Source organism: Panthera onca, chromosome A2 (genome assembly GCF_046562875.1).
Source record: "Panthera onca isolate mPanOnc1 chromosome A2, mPanOnc1 haplotype 2, whole genome shotgun sequence".
Classification (NCBI taxonomy): domain Eukaryota; kingdom Metazoa; phylum Chordata; class Mammalia; order Carnivora; family Felidae; genus Panthera; species Panthera onca.
The window spans coordinates 154385511-154406928 of NC_138340.1; the positions used below are offsets into that span (position 1 = coordinate 154385511).

The window sequence follows — 21418 nt, forward strand, 5'->3', positions numbered from 1 at the left end:
ATCTCCATGGCAAGGAAGGAGAGGGAGATGTGTGGGAAAGAGGGCAGACAGAATAGCCAATGAGGAAAGGCTGGCCCTGCAAGAAATGAAGAAGTGTATGAGGGCTAAAGCAAGGCTACTGCTGAGAGTGACCATGTCCAACTCAGCAGTGGCCGTGGGGCAGCAATTACTCTGTCCTTCAACCCACCAACATCTATGACCTGAGAACTTGCAGGGTACAGGCAGAGTCCTCCACACAGGGCACATGTGTGGCAAAAGAGACAGAACTCCCTGCTCTCATGGAGCTCTCAATTACAGGGTTCCCAGAGAAAAAGATATCCTAGGTGTAAGTCAAAATTAGAAACTAAAGCTTTAATACAGCCTTATAAAACACAGAAGAGTACAAATGTCTATCAGACCACGTATCCCAATTTTCATTTCGGAAAGCTGTTCCTATAGAAATGGTGACCTCCCTATACTTGTACCTCTACAGGCACCCAGAGGGTTCCCTTTAATGTGATCCAGCCATGAACATCTTCAAATAATTGACAGCAACAGTTATGAGATCCAGATTCCAAACCAATACCTGAAATAAATCAATTTTCTTACACTTGCCCACGTTCTATGAAGTTGCTGCTACAGAGAAGTCAGAAGCTAGTTTCAAAGGGCCTTAAAGTTTATTCTGCAGCTACACAAGTCTCCTATACACACAGACACTTGCTTTGGAGCTATCTGTTCAACAGTTAAGGGAGGCATCTTTCTATCCCATGTAACAAAACCAATGAAGAAATGTCCTCTCACTATAATGTACACTAGGCCATGTTCTCATGAGGCCAACAGATACCTAATCATACAGAAGAACTCCCAACTAGCTAGTTTTATCATAATTCTCCCCAAGCAAGTGAGTCACAGGAGGATTTGGGGCTCTTCGTCTCTATCAAGGACTCCCCAGAACAATCCTTGTGCTCATGTCTGAAATGGCTCCTCCATCGGGGGCCCTCAGGAGAAAACACCTGCCCTCTTTCCATGACACTTACTTGTCTTCCATACTCCTGCCAAGAACCAAACTCATCAGTCCAGTACCAAACCCAGTCAGTGGTGAGGATGAAGTGTGGAGGTTTAGTAACCGAGGAGGCTGTGGAGAGGCGGCGGGCTGGGGCAGCACCAAACATCATGGAGTCAAAGTCTAGACAGTCAAAGTGAAAGTTGCTGGCTGACTCGGCACAGAGGATCCTGCAAAGGAAGTGAGAGGTAAACTGAAAATTCCACCAGTCAAGCGAACACTCAGGTGCTACCTGTGGTCTTCTAGATGCTCAGCTGGTAGATGTGAACATCAGTGTGACACGTACCTTAAGGGGAAAAAATGTTTCCAAGTGGGGGGAGGGGAGTACAAGTTGGTTCTTATAAAAAAAATTTTTAATTAAATCAATAAATCTCTGCAAGATTGATAAGAAAAAAAGAATATTGGAAATATAAAAGGTAAAAATTAAAAATGTCATAGACACTAAAACAGGTATTATAAGCAAGTCTATGACAATTAGTTTAGCAATAAATAAAATGAACAAACTCCTGGAAAAAATCATTAAGTTTACCAAAATTGACTCAAGAAAAATAGAAAACCTGACTGGTTAGCAGTTTAAAATCTTCCCACAAATTAAACATTAGGCCTAGATACTCTTATAGACACATGGTCATTCAGGAAAAAAATTATTCTAACTTTACATAAATTTTTTCAGAAAACAGAAAAGAAACCATCCCAATCTCATCTTCATGAGGGTAGACACTTAAGATAACAACCAGATCAAGACAATATGAAAAAATTATAGACCAATCTTACTCAAATATGAATGTAAATATCTTAAGTACTGGCCATCCAAATTCAGCATTGTGTGTGAGTTGAGTATGTGTGTGTCTGGGGGGGGGGGGGGGGGGAGGGGAGAGAGAGAGGAAGAGAGAAGAGAGAGGGAGAGAGAGGGAGTGGGAGAGAAAGGGAGAGAGAGGGAGAGAGAGGGGGCAGAGGGGGAGAGAGGGAGGAATAAAAAAGGATGAAATTAAAATGCTATTCACAAATATTAATGTCTAGATAGATTATCTAGAATATATAGGTAACTATACAGATAATTCAAACATTACCAAGAGAGTCCTCTGAGTTCAGATACCTTAGTAAAGTTGCAGATACAACAGCTGACAAAAGTCAATTGCATTTCTATACATCAGCACAGAGAAAAATTTTTTTTTACTGGGGATGTAACGTGTAACATGACGACTACAGTTAATGCTATACGGTATATTTAAAAGTTGGTAGGAGAATAAACTCAAAGTTCTCATTGTCAGGAAAAAAACTGTTTAGTAACTATATGAAGTGATGGATGTTAACTTATCCAGATAATCATTTTGCAATATACACGTATGTCAAGTCATTATGCCGCACACCTTAAACTTCTAGTGTTGAAAGTCAATTGCATCTCAGCACAACTGGAAAAAAAATTAAATCTCTAACAAATGATATCCAAGACCCTAATGGAGAAGTTATTAAAACCACTGAAAGATATTTTAAAAGATTTGAATAATCACATGCTATCATGTATATGAATAGAAAAATCTCAGCATCATTATGGTGTCAGTTCCCCAGAAATGCCAAGTCAATGCAATATTAATTTCAAAACTCACAACAGAGATTTTTGTGAAAACCAATGACATTTAAAAGTTTCTAGGGGCGCCTGGGTGGCTCAGAAAGCTAAGCATCCGACTTCGGCTCAGGTCAAGATCTCACGGTTTTTGAGCTCGAGCCCTGCGCTGGGCTGTGTGCGGACAACTCAGAGCCTGGACCCTGCTTCGGATTCTGTGTCTCCTCTCTCTGCCCTTTCCCAATTGTTCTCGGTCTCTCAAAAATAAATAAATGTAAAAAAAAATTTTTTTTAATTTCTGAAGAGGAGCAAAAGACCAAGGGCCCTGGCAATTCAAAGAAAGAGAAGACAGGGATTTGCCTTACCGGATGCCAACACTTAAAGCTCCACTAGGTTAAGACAGTGTGGCACTGAAGCAGAGACAGACCGACCAGTGAACGACAAGAAGAGAGGACCAGTGGGTGTATTCGCTGATCCAGTGCCTGACACAGGTGGCACTTAGAAACAGGTGCAGAGCTGGCCTACTTAAACAAGTGATATTTGGCACACCAGCCTGAAAATAAGCTATAAAATGTGTTAACACTGCCAAATTGGGCTCAGTTTTGATGGGTTTAAAAATAACTGCTAGAAATGGATGATGGGAATGGCTGTACAACAATGTGAATGCAACGCATGCCACTGAACCTACACTTAAAAATGGTTAAGATGGGGCACCTGCATGGCTCAGTCAGTTGAGTGTTTTCCTCTTGGTTTTAGCTCAGGTCATGACCCTGGGGTCACGGGATACGGCCCCATGCCGGGCTCTGCACTACGTGTGGAGCCTACTTAGGATTCTCTCTCTTTCCCTCTCCCCACTTCTCTCTCAAAAATAAGAATAAAAATGAGAAGAATAAGAAAAATAAAAAATAAATAAAAATAAAGGGGTGCCTGGGTGGCTCAGTTGGTTACGTATCTGACTTTGGCTCTGGTCGTGGTCTCAAGGTTTGTGAGACTGAGCCCCATATTGGGCTCTGCGCTGAAGGTGTGAAGCCTGCTTAAGATTCTCTCTCTCTCTGCCCCTCCCGTGTTCTTTAAATAAAATAAAATAAAATAAAATAAAATAAAATAAAATAAAATAAAATAAAATAAATAAAATAAAATAAATAAAAATAAACGGTTAAGATGGCAAATTTTATGTTATGTATATATTACCACAATTTTATATTTTTTTAATTAAATATAGTTTTAAAAAGTAGTTTTGCCAAAACCGGTGATTCATCTGCTTAAGAATGAAACTGGACCCGTATTTCACCACCTGCAGGGTAAAGATTAAACAGTCCTTAAAACGTGAAGATTTTTTAAAGAAAATTCAGAAAAATTTCCTTACAGTCCTGGGATAGGTAAAGATTTCTTATGACTCAAAAAGTAAAAGCCGTAAAGGAAAAGATGGATAAATACTTATCTATATTAAAATATACCATAAGCTGACAGGAAGAGTTTATCTTCAACGCACATTTAATATCCAGAAATTTAAAGAATTCCTAAAACTAAATAAATAACTGAACACACAACCTTCCCCTTCAACAAAACAGCCAAACTACAAGAACAGACATTTCCCAGCAGAGGAAGCTCAAGTGGCCAATAAACAGGTGAAGAGACACATTACCTCATTAGGACCCAGAGACCTGCAAACGCAGATGCCACGTGCCACTTTAAATCCCCAGGCTGCGAAACGTTCAGATGCGAACAATACCAAATGCTGGGGACACGGTCACCACAGACCGAACGGGTGTGGAAAGTGGCACGACCATTTAGCACCACCGGGCAGAGCTGAAGAGGGAGCCAGCCTACCTCCCAGAACTCTCATCCCCAAACGTCAGGCTACAGAAGCCCGCTCGCACGCGCACCAGGAGACAAGCAGAGACTCGAGCACAAAGCACCGAGAGAAAGACACCAGACGTGGTGGTAGAGCGTGTGCTCCATTCAGACAGGGTTCAAGAACAGGCAAGACTAACCTGTGGTGACAGATGTCCAAACAATGGTGGCCTGGGGGCGGGCACTGATGGGAAGGGGACAGGAGGGGACTTTCTACGGCGATGAAAATGATCTCTATTTGGATGAGAGTGTTACATGAGCGCATGCATTCATCAAGACTCACTGAACTACATGATTAATATCTGTGCACTTCCCTATGTGTAAATTCTGCCTCAGAAAAACAGAGAGAGGGGAGGAGTCAGCCAATGCATCTTCCCAAGGGGAACCATTTGTTCCACATACTTCCCTAGCAGCAATTTGCACACAATTGCACTCTTAGCACAAATTTATTTTTTCCACCTTAAAAAGAGTGGGCTTAAATTCTCTTCATGGCAACATATTTTAGCAAGTTCAATCCAAGATATGGTGAAGTATTTGAAAATAAGGCTCCCCGGACTTCCCTATTCATTCTGAATCAACTAAGTGAAAATACTGGGACACACACAGAAAAATTAAAAAGTTAAAGGCTGAATAGTAAACAGCAGTTCAGCTGCATGACATTACATGCAAAGGCTAAAATTTCACAAATGACTGCTTCTCGCTTTTCTGCATTAATCAATGTGGATATATGTATGCAATCAATCCCAGCAGCAAGTAATTCAAAACTTATCTGGTACCACCAGTTCCTTTCCCCATAGCTCCTCCCTGAAGGAGATAAAGGCACCAATCCACAGTTTGAACAGTAACTTCCAATTTCCAGCCCAAGCTGTTTATTGGGGTGTGTGTGTGTGTGTGTGTGTGTGTGTGATCAAACCTAAACTCTGTTGTGTCTAAACTTCCCACACTGCACACAAAAGCCCAGTCACAAAGCAGACACCAGTAATGTATTTCATACCTGTCTTTTCTGGGATTGCTATATGCCTCTTCAATAAGCTCCATTTTGTCCAAATCCTTCCATTTGCCTCTGTCCAAGAACTGCCATCGATATGGCAAATGGAAATGAACTTTATTGCACTTATCTAAAATAAAAATATTAGGAAGTAAGACATCTTGGCAATACATAGCATGACCCAGGCCCATGGTTCTCAATGGGGGTGGTGATGCCCACTGACCTGGGAACATTTTGGAGATCTGTGGGGGCATTATTTTTAGTGCAGTCCTACCTGAGCATCTAAATACTGAAATACTGTGTATTTTATTATACGCACTTCCGTTTTACATCTCCCCTTTTAATAGGGCGTTACATCAATTTTTAAAAATACGTATGTTGGCAGGTAACATTACATTTGAATTTCATCTCATGCGCAAAGCAGCTGACCATGAAAAGGTCAATCAGACCGCGGGAGGCAGTGTGATCACCCATTATCACTCTACATGTAGCATGTGGACAGGTAGCAGTCACACTAAAAACTGAACCAGATTCATCTCTACTAGAAACCCATCCAAACCCCGATACATCTGACCACAGGCAGGTCAGCAGTGTGGTTCCAGCCTGCTTTGATCTTCTGGCTGCTAACATACTCACCACCTGGACACACCCCCACATCATCCCTGAAGGTATTTATATACACTGCCCTGCCCCTGCCAAAACACACAAAATGGCCCAGGTCTACAGTTTCAAGCCAGGTGCTCCCCCTACATCTTCCCTGTGCACCCTGGGACCTCTGTCACTCCTAGCACATTCTGCCTGCCTCGCCTTGGCTCATGCCAGCCCCTCACCTGCAATGCACCTGACACTTTTGTTACTTTTCAATATCCTATATGAAATTCTGGTACATCCCCACCGAGGAAAGGCACACTGGAAAGAAAAGCAGCAGCAATCTCTTTGCACTCTGACACAGACCTACTTCCAAGGTATATGTTATTAGGTAGAATGATACACAAAAAGGTGCAAAACGCCTCTACTTGGGTAAAAAGGTAGAAAAGAAAAATGAGAAATACTCTAAATACATATACATACACATATTATTCCTTGCAGAGGGGAAGTTGGTAGCCAGGGACAAAGTTATGAGGAAAGACTTGTGTTGTTTTCTTTTGAAGTTTGAACCACAAGAATATATTCCAAAAAATTAAATGTCTGGTTAAGTGGGAAAAGATACAAAACAGTGTGCACAGTGCACCTATGTGAGAAGGAAACTGATCAGACATATATACTTGTGTACATATAAAATCTTCATGGAAGGATAGTCAAGGAACTGGTAATAATGACTGCTTCCAGAGGGGATCTGGGTGCTAGAAAAAAGAGGTGTGAGGGAGACATTTCTTACTGGCTGTCCTTTGTATGTTTTTAACTCATATGTCAAAATATTAACAATGAAGCATGGCTAATTTGACACTTGAAAAAAATTAAAACTTTCTAAAATTGTATGCAGGCTTTTCAGACATATCTCAATGCCACTTCCTTCCCACAGGATCTACAAAAGTTACCTTGGTCCAGGACCATGGAGGAAGGTGGGCAGGCTGCCTGAAGGTGTCAAAGGCTAGGCCTGATGCCAGGCAGACAGGACAGACAAGAGCACCCAGCCAAGACTCAGGGCACAAGAGACACCTCAACCCAGGAAATCCCCTCCAAGTTCACCAAGGCTGGATTCAGCCACTCTGGGGACTCAGGATATCCTGACTTGTCCAGAGTTACAGCGTGGACAGCTCATACCAAGCCAAGAGACCTCTTGGACTCTACCAGGGATATGCACAATACAGTAATAATGAAGGGCTCAACCTGGATAGGTAAGAGCACAGCTATGGTCCAGAGGTCATAACCACGTAAGATTTCCTGTTCCCTCCCTGAAGGGCACGAAGGGAATGATCAGAGTGAGGAGCATTCAGTCACTGCACCTATATACCTCGGCTCAGGTGAGTCCTGGACAGCCTGAAAACTCTCTCCTTAAGAAGATCCCCTTCGGGGGCGCCTGGGTGGCGCAGTCGGTTAAGCGTCCGACTTCGGCTCAGGTCATGATCTCACAGTCTGTGAGTTCGAGCCCCGCGTCGGGCTCTGTGCTGACAGCTCAGAGCCTGGAGCCTGTTTCTGATTCTGTGTCTCCCTCTCTCTCTGCCCCTCCCCCGTTCATGCTCTGTCTCTCTCTGTCCCAAAAATAAATTAAAAAAAAAAAAAAAAAAAAAAACGTTGGAAAAAAAAAAAAAAAAAGAAGATCCCCTTCAAAGAAGGCACACCACCTACCACCCTCCAGGCTGACACTTCCTTGGGAAGGACACAGGGGCACAGGGAAGGCTCTGTGGTCAAAAGACTGCAGGCCCAGGCTTCCAACTCTTAATGTGAGCTCAACGTGAAGACCACATCACTCAAGCCTAAGAAAAGAAGGTGCCATACAGGCCACTGCAGCCACAGTGGCTGGTTAAAGTGGAGTCCCAGTTGATGAGTCCCCTTCTCTGCCACATCTTCTCTGGTCCACCTGTCCCCTTTCTCGATTTCCTCTCCCTCCTTCTAACGTTCCCCTCTTGTTGTGGCATTCTAGAATCTAGGCCTTCTGGAAGGTAAGTCGCAAAAACAAATTAATTTGGCAAAGTACCACATCCATATCCCCTCTCTCCCTACATCACTTGAAATGATAGACCAGAGAGAAGAACAAATTGAAAAATGCTGGAAAAACAGTAATCAGTGCTATCAAAAGACCAAAATTATTGAAGAATCCCTAAGAATATGAAGGACACAGAATGAAACCGAGAGAGATAGAGAGAGAGAAACCCCTGCAAGATATGAAGAGATCTACCATGGAAAGGGGAAATACTGGGGAGAGTGGCCTAACAAACTCAGAGTTACACGTAATGAAAGGCAAGAAAGACACCTTGCCACTCACAATGAGACTAAATGGGACCCACCAGAGCAGGAACTCCCTCTGTGCATTGCTTGTGCCCAGCAACCTTGCTATTTGTCCCACAGAACATGTGACTGTGAACGTAAGTTCTGGAGAGAGACAAGCATGTAAGAGGGCCATCAAAGCTCCCACCCCATTCCAAGGATACACACTAGCAGCCCAAGCCACCGCACAAAATGTACTGCCCCTTCCCCATTAAGCCTCAATCAGAATCCACATCACCAGCAGACACTGAATTCTGGAGTAGGTAACCACGAGTCACCCCACATGTGAGGAAGACTAACACAGACAGGAAGCTAACTCACACAGAAGAGCCAATACCAGGGCACCTGGGTGGCTCAGTCAGTTAAGCATCAGACTTGTGATTTTGGCTCAGGTCGAGGTCTCATGGTTCATGAGATCAAGCCCCACATCAGGCCTTTTGCCGTCACCACAGAGCTTGCTTAAGATTCTCTCTCTGCCCCTCTCCTGTTCATGCTCACTCACTCCCTCAAAGTAAATAAATAAATAAATAAATAAATAAATAAATAAATATTAAAAAAAAAAAATACCCAAGAAATAATTATTAGAGTATATAGATTAACAGCTAGACCTCAATTTGTAAAAGTGAAACCGATAAAACTAGGGGAAAAAAACATGGCGCCATTTTCAGAGGCTTGGAACAGGCAAAGATTTTTGAGACACAAGAAAACTATAAAACAAAAAAATACTAAAATCCTCACTGATATTAAAACTTTTATTCCTCAAGGGGCGCCTGTGTGGCTGAGTCAGTTAAGTGTTTGACTCTCGATTTCGGCTCAGGTCACGATCTAACCATCATGGGATCGAGCCCGTGTCAGACTGTGATGAGTGTGGAATCTGCTTAAGATTTTCCCTCTCTCTCTCTCTCTCTCTCTCTCTCTCTCTCCCTCCCTCCCCCATCCCTCCCCTGCTCCCATGCTCTCTCCCACCATCTAAAACAAAAACAAAACAACTTTTATTCCTCAAAAAAAACACCATAAGGAAAATGAACATTTGTAACTGACAAATCACTAAATTCTACTCCTAAAACCAATATTATGCTATATGTTAAGTAGTTAGAATTTAAGTAAAATTTTGAAAAAAAGAGAAAAAAAGAAAAAAATGAACATAAAACCACAGACTGGGGGAATTTATTTTCAATACCTACATCTCACAACCACTTGTATAAATAATACACCAAATCCTCACAACTCAATAATGAGAGATCGAACCATCCAATTAAAGAATGGGCAAAACAAGGGGGCACCTGGGTGGCTCAGTCAGTTAAGCATCAACCCTTGATTTCAGCTCAGGTCAAGATCTCAAGGTTCTTGAGTCTTAACCCTGCACTGTGCTGACACTGCAGAGCCAGCCTGGGATTCTGTGTCTCCGTCTCTCTCTGCCCGTTCCCTACTCACGCTTTCTTTCATAATAAATAAGCTTTTTACAAGTCACAAAAGACTATGTATTATATGATTCCGTTTACATGAAATAACCAAACAAATCCATAGAGACAGAATGTAAACCTGTAGTTGCCAGGAGCTGGGGTGCAGGAAGAATGGGTACAGGATTTCTTCGAGGATCATGAAATGTCCTAAAATATTAACTGCAATGATGGCTGCACAATTCTGTAACTATACTAAAAACTATTAAATGGGTAAATTGTATGGTATGTGCATTACACTCAATACCTCAATCAAGCTATCATAAAAAAAAATCAGAAAATTTAAACAGATACTTCATTGAAGATATACAAATGGCCAGTGAGTACATGCGCAGAAACGTTCAGGGCCCCTGGGTGGCTCAGTCGGTTGAGCAACTGACTTCGGCTCAGGTCATGATCTCACAGTTTGTGGGTTTGAGCCCCATGTCAGGCTCTGTGCTGAAAGCTCAGAGCCTGGAGCCTGCTTTGGATTCTGAGTCTCCCTCTTCCTCTCTGCCCCACTCCCAGTAAAAACATTAAAAAAAAATGTTAAAAATCATTATCATCAGGGAAATGCAAATTAGAACCACAATGAAATATCACTACTCATTAATTACAATGGCTAAAGTTTAAAAGACTGGCAATACCAAGTGTTAACAAAAACGCAGAGCATCAAACTCTCATACATTGTTGGTGGGAAGGTATACCCACCAGTTTCTTATAAAGTTAAACACACACTTATATACGTTCCAGTAATTTCACATCTAGGTCTTTACTCAAAAGAAGCGAAAACAGGGGCGCCTGGGTGGCTCAGTCAGTTAAGCATCCAACTTCAGCTCAGGTCATGATCTCACAGTTCATGAGTTCGAGCCCTGCATCAGGCTCCGTGCTGTCAGCTCGGAGCCGGGAGCCTGCTTCAGATTCTGTGTCTCCCTCTCTCTCTCTGCCCCTCTCCCACTCACACTCTGTCTCTCAAAAATAAACCTCAAAAATAAAATTTAAGTGAAAACATACACCCACATTAAACTTGCACATAAATATTTATAAAAGTTTTATTTGTAAAAGCCAAAAACTTGCAACACCTCAAATGTTCATCAACATATGAATTGATAAATTGTATTCAATCCATCCAACAGAATACAACTCAGCAATAAAAAGGAGCAAACTACCGATTTGCCAGCGTGGACAAATCACAAAAACATGCTGAGTGAGAGAAGACAGGTACAGTAGAATACATGCTGTATGATTCCATTTATATGAATTTCTAGAAAGGGCAAATCTACAGTGACAAAATGCAGATCAGAGACTGTGTGAGGTCAGGAAATTGGGGGGATGAGGATTCACTACAACAGGACAAAGGGACCCTTTTAGAATAAGGCAACTCTTCCATTACCCCAATTGTTATTACCAAAACTCAGTGTATACTTAAAATTTTTAAATACTTAAAATGTTACTGTGTGTAAATTATATCTCACTAAAATTGACTTTAAACACATACATGCATATAGGATACATATTTCTTGAGCTAGCATTCCATTTCCAGGAATCTAGCTATGGAAATACCTATGTGTACTCAGATGCTCAATGGAACATCACTCTTACTGGACACTACAGTTGTTTTTCAAAATAAGGTAGACGCACACATACCAATGTAGAAAGAAATCTTCAAGACACAATGTTAAGTGAAGGAAGCAGGTTAAATAATACCTATCACATGTTCCCATCTGTTGAAAAACATGCGAAACAAGTATCATAACCACACGGCACGTGTTTACCTTTGGGAAGGGCTGAAGGAGGACTTCAGACTTTACTCTGTATTATTGGACTCTTTCACAAAGTGAAAGTATTCCTGAATTGCTTGGGTGGCTTTTAAAGACTGAAAACAAAACAAGAAGTTTGGTGGTGGTTTTTTAAGAGCAGTCACCGAATTTGAGAAGGAAGCTTTCTTCAGTCAAAACCCAGGACAGCAATAAGAAGAAAACAAAGCTTTAGTAAATACAGACAAACACGTACACACAAGAATTGCTACTTGTGATAAAAGAGGGACCATGGAGAGAAGGGGCACCTGGGTGGCTCAGTCAGTTCAATGTCTGACTCTTGGTTTCGGCTCAGGTCATGATCTCACGGTTCATGAGTTCCAGCCCTGCATCAGGCTCTGCTGAGAGTGTGGAGCCTGCTTGGGATCTGTCTCCCTCTCTCTCTGCCCCTTGTTCCCCAGCTTGCTCACTCTCAAAAAACAAACATTAAAAAATTTTTTAAATTAAAAAAAAGAGGGACCATGGAGAGAAACCCCCAACTTAAGTTCTTATTCCCCAAGAGCACACACAGGCATCTCCTCCTCAGGGAGGGCCTTCCGGGTTTCTGAAGCATTTCTAAGTGTACAACCTCCCTTTATAAGGGACACTTATATTTGTTTCCACTAGACGGGGCATCTGTGCAGGTCTGTGACCTCATGCTAAGGTGATCAAGGGTCAACACTTGACACTGAATGAACCAGTTACGTTCCCCAAAACTCATCTACAGTCTGATTTCAAGAAACTCAATTCCTACCATCCTCGACTCCCCAACAAAATCGCTTCAGAACTGGTTTGGCAAAGTGCCACACCAGCCCATCATGAAGAAGGCCCCAACCCTCTCCGGATGGGGGAGAGGCCCTGAGGGGTGGTCTTAGGGCAGAACTCTTGAAACACACAGCAGCTATTCCACCTGCAAGCGGATGAAGGGGATTCCTCTGACTTACCTTGAAAGCTACAACTTTTCCGGATGTGGTACAAGCAGATCTGATCATTCTCCTCCTGGTTAGCATTGTTTGGGGATACACAACCTGAACTATCTCTTCTTTCTACAAGGAAACACCACAGAGATGTATCAGCATCCACCAAAGCTTCCAGTGTGGAGTCAGAGTAGTTCAAGATACAAAGGACAGAAAAAAGCATTCACTTCCCTGCATAAGGCAAAAGTAGGCGAGGTAATCTCACAAAATCCTATGATGTTCGAGATAAAATGACCCTCAGACATACAAGTGGACCCCCTCTCTGCTTTTTAGGGGAGGAGCCAGGGAACCCAAAGCCACACAGTTGCTTGCCAAATCCAGGACACCATGGAGAGGCTCTTTTTTCTCAGCTCTATGCTCCCAATCTTAATATGAAACCTCCTTAATAACTTCACATTAATTGCAAGAATTTTAATTTAAAACAGGCATGGAGTTGATTTCAGAGTTTATCTTTACTAGTGCTCCAATGAGACTTTACTTAACAATTACATTTACCACCGCACCCACCTACCATAATACAAGAAAACAAAACCCATTCGCAAACCCTCTCTCTTCAGTATCGCCTGTTAATTACGTTACTCTTTTCCTTTTTCTTTTTATGGGCCCTTCAGATATCCACAGGGTGGGCCTCAAAACCCACACCTTTGGGGCCTTGGAAATAACCTCCCTTGCTCCCCAAGGACAAGTATCCTTCCCTCCCTTTCTAAGGCCATAATCCAATTGACACTCTTAAAAATCTATTTAAAGCAAAACCTGTCTACATCTAGCTTCCTACTATTCAAAGAAATTAACCCAAAATAACGGAAGAAAATGTAAAGAAAACACATATATGGCAAGGACAATTTCTAAATATCAAATATCAAAATCAAGTAAGATTAGACGTTGGGGTGCCTGAGTGGCTCAGTCAGTTAAGCGTCCAACTTCAGTTCGGGTCATGATCTCACAATTTATGGATTCGAGCCCCATGTGTGCTGACACCTCAGAGCCTGGAGCCTGCTTTGGATTCTGTGACTCCCTCTCTCTCTGCCCCTTCCCTCATGCTCTGTCTCCAAAATAAACATTTAAAAAAAAATTTAAAAGATTAGAGTGTTAAGTGTGTTTGCTGGTAGTCCTAGCAACACCTAGAACTGATATTTTAGGAAGTGGTCTATTAAAAATCCTAAATGCCACTATAGTTAACAAATTCCTTTATTAAAAAAAAAAAAAAAAAGTATACTAGCATGCTCAATCACTCACCAAATGCCTGCATGCCCACTATGGACCAGGCACTGTCTAGGTGCTGAAGACGAGCAGTGAACAAAGAAAATTTACAGGGACTAAAAAATCCCATTTATTCATGCCAAGAAGAGAGCGAAATTAAAATATGCTTCCTTCACGGTAGATCAGACCTGTGGGGAATTCATTCAGTCAACCTCAAATGGCATTTGTCTTGCTTGTTCACGGCTAGGATTCCAAGTCATCTTTACAACACCCACTGGTGAAGGAATCACCAACTGACTTTACTAAAAGCAGCAGTGACTTGCCCAAAGTCATACATTCCATTAATGGCCAGCTGGAATCTACGGGCCCCAGCCCAGGGCCTTACCAGAAGTGGCCTGTGGGCCTGGAGGAGGAGGGTGCCCTCTGCTGGAGGTGGAGCTCCTATTCTTGATGTCGTGAGCATTTCTGTATATGGAAGGCAGCCTGTTCACCAGATTGGAGTTCATGCCCAACTTCTCCAGTTTCTCCAGATTCTCAGAATTAGAGATATCATGAGATCTCTTACAGCCAGTGCCAAACTTGCATTCACCCTGTAAAAAATACTGGCAGATATGGAGTTTGATACACTGCTTTTGAAAGGAACAAGAGCCGTAGGGTCCATCTCCTTTGTTGTAATGAAGGCAGATCTGTTGACAGAAAAGGAATAAAAACACCAGCTTAGGAAGGTCTCACAGGACACCACCCCACTACTGACCAGTCCACGGTCAGAAGAAGTTCCTCCAGAGATCTGGCCAAAGCTGTGATTCCGTCATCCACACAAGCCACACAGCTCTGAGAACATCCTCCACTCTAGATGGACCACTGCTAACATATGCCCTTGGATAAAACGGGAACTGGGTGGACAGCAATGAGCAGAACAAGCCTTTCCACTGGGAAAATCCAAAGAACTTCCAGCTGATCAGAGCTGCTCCCTTCCCAGGAGACAATTCAACATAACTCACATAGCAGGAGGCTAACAACCCATATACTCCACCTACACCCTTCCCCCACTGACTCACCAACTCTCCCTAAGCCAGGCTTCTATCTCCCTTCTTTCTGAAATTCAAGGTCAAAGAGGCTCTGAGCGTTTAAAGCATCTTAGAGAAGGCCAAATACAGCCCTTTCATTTCTCAAGAGCAAAGTGAAACTCAGAGAAGTTCACCGGCTTGTCCCAGTTCACTGCCAGCTATCTACATCTGGCACACGCAATGTCTGTTGAACTGCGTTGTTGGTAAAGCTGGGACCTAAACCTGAATCAACTGCTCCTTCTCTACATTCCAAATTCCTAGAGACGAGAACCAGGCTAGAGACCACCAAGGGCCTACCCACTCAATTCATAGGCATTACACTGAACAAGAGATAGAAAAGCAGCAGAGGGCTGCAGAACCCAGACTTAGATACGCAGGGACCCCACTCGGGACAGAAGCCCCAAGGGAAAAGGCTAGAAGAGGCTGGGCCCTAACCTTGATTTTGCCACTTACAAGACACCTGACCTTAAACAAGTCACTCACCAGCTCTGAATTTCAGCTTTTGATCCCTAAAATGGGAATAATGCTACCTCCATCATTGGGTTATTATGAGGATTAAATGGGAAATATACAAAGTGGCCGAGACAATGCCTTGGAACATAGTGGGTGCTCGATTCATGGTGGTGGCCCCAACTGTTCATCTGATAAGGGGACTAGCCTGAGAGCAGAAGGCCTGGCAGGAAAGCTGCACTGGATCTGAGTTTATGGTCACAGTTCCCGTTTGCTGGCACTGTGCTCTAAAAACAACGTGCATACCCAAGAAGACAAGAGGCTACACACTCCAGACTGGTCACCTTCGGATTCATTTTTTTATACCACTGACAAGTTGCTCACTCCAAAACATTAACGTCCACTCTCCAAATACAACCCCCCACCCCAAGTCCTTCCTGTGATACCAAAGGCTGCATGGATCAGTCTCTACTCACCCATTTCTCCTTCTCTCCTTTCCCAACCTAAATCTAAGCTGTGCTCACCTACATGCTGTCCCCCGACCGTGCCAGGTTCTGTCCTCTGTGCCCCCCCTTCTTCCCAGACCTTCATCCTTCATTCACCCTTCAGCATTCAGAGCAGGCACCGCCTACCCCAGGATGCCTTCCCAAGTGCCCCAACTGCCTGAGGCCAGAGTGCTCACTTCTATCGCAGCACCTAAAATAGCACCTTACAATCACACACTGATTTGTCTGTCTCACCCAGTAAACTTGCCTCCTGGAAGGGCAGAACAGGGTCTTTTATCTCCTTATCGGCAGTGCCTGACCCGTAGTGGTTATTCAATAAAGGTTAGCTGAATCAACAGTAATTTTCAAAAGGCAAGAGAAAAGTTACTATCTATTACGTAGCAGTCACTAAGCCACAAAGCACCGTTCTCAAATAAGTGGTTTTAACTGAGTAATATGGAAGCATTTTCATTAAACCAGGTCAATCTAATCTCTGTAGCCTTATCCCAGAGAAAGTGCCAGAACATCCCATAAACCTGTGCTGGCCACAGGAACACACCACTCGGATCTGCTGCAGAGCACCACTTACTCAGCTGCTGCCCTCGGGAGCCACTACCTGATTCACACAGAGACCATGCTCCCACGGGCTGCTCCTAGCCAACAATGAGCTACTTTAGCTCAGAACTTCGTAATGGCCAAGCAGCAGCTTTCTTAGAACTGTGCTCCAGTCAGGGTCTCCTCCTACCCGGTCTCCTTCCTTCCCCCTCTCTTGCAACATCACTGTCCAAAGGCTCCCCACCTCCTTCTGCTCCCTCTCCACTAGATCTCTTACACTTCTAATCCCATCTTGGCGTCTGCTTCTTGGAGGGCCCAAGATAGTACACGGCCATTACAGGGAGGTTCGGTTAGCATCTGAAATGCATTATGAGCATCTGAAATGCACATCAACTAAAGGTCAAAATTCCCTGGGTGCAACTGATTTAGTAGAGAGCTCATCACCTGCCTGTCAGCATCTCTGAAAAATTTCCTCACAGAACTCCTGGGTTTGGCAATAACACGTGGTTCCAAGTCCTGCTAGACAGAGAGGAGCAGGCTGGAGTCTCTTATCCCCTCATCCCCATGTAAGGAACATCCCGTTGCAGCCACTGGCCAAACAGACTCCCCCAGTCTCATGGAAGCCCTGAAAAGGAGATACCGGCCCAAATGACACAGAAGGAAAGGAGGCCTCTAGACAGGGCAAGGTTGGCCCAAGGTCACAGGTCTAAAAATCAGCAGAGCCAGGAATTCAATCCAGGTCTCCTTCAAGTAGATCCCTGTGGTCACTCTGGGGTCCTTGGCTCCTCTTCTGCCACAAGATTTCCTATCTTCCGACCTCTGGCTTCTCCCCCATCACTTGCATACATACACACCCCCTCCTGGAACTCACCTCTGGCAAAAGCCAGGGGTCATTCTGAAACAAAAGCTGGCAGAGCTCACTGTAGCTGAGGTGGTCAACGCCGTGAGTTCTCAGCACACTCAGGTTGTGATCTGTCGTCAAGCTGTGACTGTTTCTACAGTTCTTCCTGCAAAGAAGCAGAGCTGGTGTCACGGTTCAACTGCGCCTCCCCGAAATTCTTAGGCCGAAGTTCTAACCCCCAGTGACTGTATTTGGAGATAGTTTATAAAGAGGTTGTTGGGCTGGGGGGTGGGGGCCTAGTCCAATCCAACTGATGTCTTTATAAGAAGAGAAAATTAAGATACAGATGCACACTTGTGAGGACATGGGTAAAAGACAGCCATCTGCAAACCAAGGAGAGAGGGCTCAGAAAGAAATCAACCCTGCCAACACTTTGATCTCAGACTTCCTGCCTTGAGAATTGTGAGAAGTTTCTGTTTAAGCCCCCAGCCTGTGGCACTTTGTTATGGCAGCCCTAGCAAACTAATAAAGCTAGTAAAATCAGTCTCGAAGATAATTTTTCAGGCATCATTCTTGACATTGCTTAGGAGCATCAGAAAAAAACCCACATGTCTATGCGATGAAAAAACGTAATGCTTATTCACAAAGGAAAAGGCATTACCTTGCAAGCTCGAGGGCCTAGGACAGCGCTCCTCATCAGTATCTGGTAAGAATGACAGTGCCATCCCCCAAAGAAGAGTTGCAGTATGACAGACAATGAGCACTTAGCAGACACTTGAACACTGGCTGAATAAATGAGCGTGGACACCTACGGTTATAGGTATGTGCACAGACACACTCACACCCTGAGGCTCAGACCTCTTCTCTGCTCTCCTCCTCTGTTCTTTCCATTAACAAGCCCCGGCTGAACATTCACTGTAAGCCACGTACTGGCACCACGCCCTGATGATCCAAACACTTCAAATGATTTCCCAGGTCACCAGGACCCGGAAGAGTCAGGCAAATATCATTTGCTTTACTCAGACTCTGCCAAACCTCACGTGTTTATTGTGAGCATCTCAAAAGAAAACCCAACCCGTGACTGACTCCCCCAAACCTGCACCTTTCACAAGCTCCCCCAGCTCAGTAAAAGACCACTTCCCTCCTTCACTGCACAGACTGACAACCTTGGAGTCACCCAGACTCTTCCCCTTCTCTCCTCTAGCAGAAGTAACAGATATGGAGAGGACTCTAAAATGGCATGGTCAGCTGTGCAGAGAGTAAGTCTATGCAGACGGGAAGGGCACCTGAGCCTGACAGAAGCACTCAAGGGACAGTGCCTAAAAGGTGTAAAGCCTGGGCCAAATATTTAGGTTGAGGAACCAGGCAAGAAGAGGAAAACATTCTAGGCAAACTTGGTGCCGCCAGAACCAAATATAGCTAATAATTAGAATAATGACGGCAGCAATAGCTACTAAGACTTGAGCATTTATCACAAACCAGGGATTTCCTGAGGTTTTATCAGTTAAGTCATTCAGTCCTCAACAAGTCTATGAGGTAGGTGATATTATCCTCATTTTGCAGATGAGGGAACGGAGACACTGATACAAAGTCACCTGCCCAAGATCGTGCAGCTAGCAGGGAGCACAGCCAGCTTGAAACAAGGCAGGCTGGTCTTGGGGCTGTGCTCTTAACCACGATGCTTACTGCTCCTCAGCAAAGGATGGAAGTCAGGGACCTGGGACCCTTCCCGGCTGTGACCAGTGGGCAAAAGCAGGAGCCATGATCTATTTACCCCATCATTAGACCCACCCATCCACCATTTATTACGTCCACCTTCTTCTCCAGCTACTGCTCCTCCTTCTCCCCTGAAGTGACCCATCCACACCAGTCCCTGGGGGCCCAGTTTGCCCAAAGTTCCACCGTCAGCCTCCACCTCAGACCTGACCCGCTCCTGGGGCTGCAGCCCTAGCACACACGGACCCGTAAACTCCCACGCCAGCACCTGGGACCCTGGCCACGCTCTCCCAGGCTGCAGACTTCGAGAGCTGCCCCTGGACACACTTCTGCTCTCTCCGCCAATAAGAAAGCAAAGTAAGAATCATCCCTCGGTCAACAAGGAAAAAAGAAATGTAGGAGTCATCCCTCAGTCAACAATAAGATAACAGCCATCACCTCTCCCACATCCTGTCCCCACACTCTCACCAACTCCCCATCTCGCTCTAATTTCTCACACACACACACACCCCTCTTAAGGTCTTAAACTGGGGGTTGGAATATTCTAATCTAGGTATTTCTCAACAGCTGCTTCCCAGGGGCCACGTTTCCCAGCTCCCCGCCTCCCTCGCAGCTAGACATGATGGGGGTCATGAGACATCCTGTGGTCCAGGGGACAGATGGAAAACTGTCCACCACTTCCAGACCTGGGAAAACCTCCCCCCAACCCTCCCCTGTCCATCTTCTCCACCTGCTCCCCAGAATCCGACACCCAGAATGGCCTAAAGAGCCATGGGCCAAGGAGACAGAGTCTAGGTCAGTCGGCCTGGGTCCCTGAATGACCGCATGGATCAAGACCACTACCTCATGCTGTCTAGCGGACCTGACGGGAGCAAGAAAGAAGTGAAGCCAGAAAAAAAAAAAAAAAAAGAAAGAAAGAAAGGAAGGAAGGAAGGAAGGAAGGGAAGAAAGAAAGAAAGAAAGAAAGAAAGAAAGAAAGAAAGAAAGAAAGAAAGAAGGAAAGGAAGGAAGGAAGGAAGGAAGGAAAGGGGAAAGAAAAGGAAATAAGGAGAAACGAATTCTTCTACATAAGCGGACTAGCTTCTCAACAGGGGCACGCATTTTCTTCCCAGGGCCACGGAGGCCACTGCCGGCTTGTAAAGCAAGCGAGCAAAAGCTGAAACAGGCTTTCGAAGATTCCTTCGCTGCCGGGCAGAGAAAGCCCTCGGCTGTGGGGCCCCTCAAAGGTCGCCCTGGAGACCGGGCGTCGGGGGGGGGGCTCCGGAAGCCAGAGGCGGCTTTTTCTCGCGGAGAATCTTCCACCCCACCCCCCCCCCCCGCCACACCCGGGCTGTCGCAGCGGGTACCGCGCTCCAAGTCCCTCTCTGACACTGCAGGAGCCTTGGGGACACCGCTTCACCCTGAGTCCCTTGCATGGCACCCGGTATTCAGCAAGTGCTCGATAAATGTTCGCTGTAGAGAATTAAGGGTGGGGAGAGGCCAGGGAACGGACGCCCCCCGGTCTCCCCAGACTCTAGGAGGGGCCCAGGGCGGGCTGGGAGAGAGCAGGGTCCCCCGGCCCCGCCGTCGGGCTCCGGGCGCGGCGCTTACCCGGCCCTCATGAACTTGCAGGCCCCGTAGACCAAGAACTTGCAGAGGTGCAGCTGAGCGCACAGCCCCACGCAGCCCGGCTTGGGGCTCTGGTACGCGCGGCACAGGCGCAGCGCCGAGACGGCCACCACGACGCGCTGCGCGGAGGCCGCCGCGCCGCCCGCCCTCGCTGCCACCGCGAAACGGCCGCGGTCCCGCAGCAGCCGCTCCAGCGCGTCGTTGCCGACGCCCTCCCGCAAGCGGCGCCGCAGCTCCTCCAGCTCCAAGGCGCCTCCGGCCGCGCACAGCACCTGGGTCACCTCGCCGAGGACGCCAGCCTGCGCCATGGCCGCGGCGGGGGCGCGCTGCCCGTCGGAGAGCTGCTGGCGGGACGCGGGCGGCGGCCGGAGCGGACTGGGCGGGCGGCTCCCGCGGGGCTCAGACGCCAGCTGGAACCGAAAGCGAAAGCGAAAGCTCCCGGGGGCCCGGAAAAACGGAACCTGTGCCGCCTCACCACGCCCACCGGCCCGCAGCTGAGGGGGCTCGCCGCCTTCCGGCCTCAGGGCTCCCAGCTGTGCGCGGCCGCCGGGCCCCGCGGCCCGCTCCCCCGCCCCGTCGGCAGCCGGGGGGCCCCGGAAAGCGGCTCTCCGGCGCTCCAGAGAGAAGCAGCCTCGTCCTTCGGGGCAGCGCCTCGCGGCTCTCGAAGCGCCTTCGCCTGGTGGACGGGGGCGGAGACGCCCGGGCCGTGCGCAGCCGCTCCCCGAAGCCCCGAGCATTTGGAAATCGCGCGGCCCCGGGAGCTCTCCGCTCGGGCGTTGGCCGAGCAAACGGGGACGCCGCCCACCTGGCGACCGAGCCGCTCAGCCCGACTGCTCCCGACGGCGCCGGGCCGTAGCCTACACCACGTGACCGCGATCACGCCGACCCGCCGCGCGGCTCGGGCGCTA

The 21418-nt window shown here is 46.1% G+C and overlaps 1 protein-coding gene across 1 annotated transcript in view; it reads right to left on the reverse strand.

Moving 5' to 3' along the window:
• The window catches only part of PARP12 (poly(ADP-ribose) polymerase family member 12), a 38808-nt gene extending 17854 nt beyond the window's left edge, over positions 1 to 20954 (reverse strand). The window contains exons 1-6 of the mRNA XM_060633932.3: positions 20493 to 20954; positions 17217 to 17352; positions 14174 to 14474; positions 12556 to 12657; positions 5455 to 5578; positions 1017 to 1212 (exon numbers count right to left, since the gene is read on the reverse strand). Of these exons, the coding sequence (XP_060489915.1) occupies positions 1017 to 1212; positions 5455 to 5578; positions 12556 to 12657; positions 14174 to 14474; positions 17217 to 17352; positions 20493 to 20818 (1185 nt within the window). The 5' untranslated portion in view covers positions 20819 to 20954. The remainder of the gene's footprint in view (positions 1 to 1016; positions 1213 to 5454; positions 5579 to 12555; positions 12658 to 14173; positions 14475 to 17216; positions 17353 to 20492) is intronic.
• Positions 20955 to 21418: the final 464 nt, after the last annotated feature.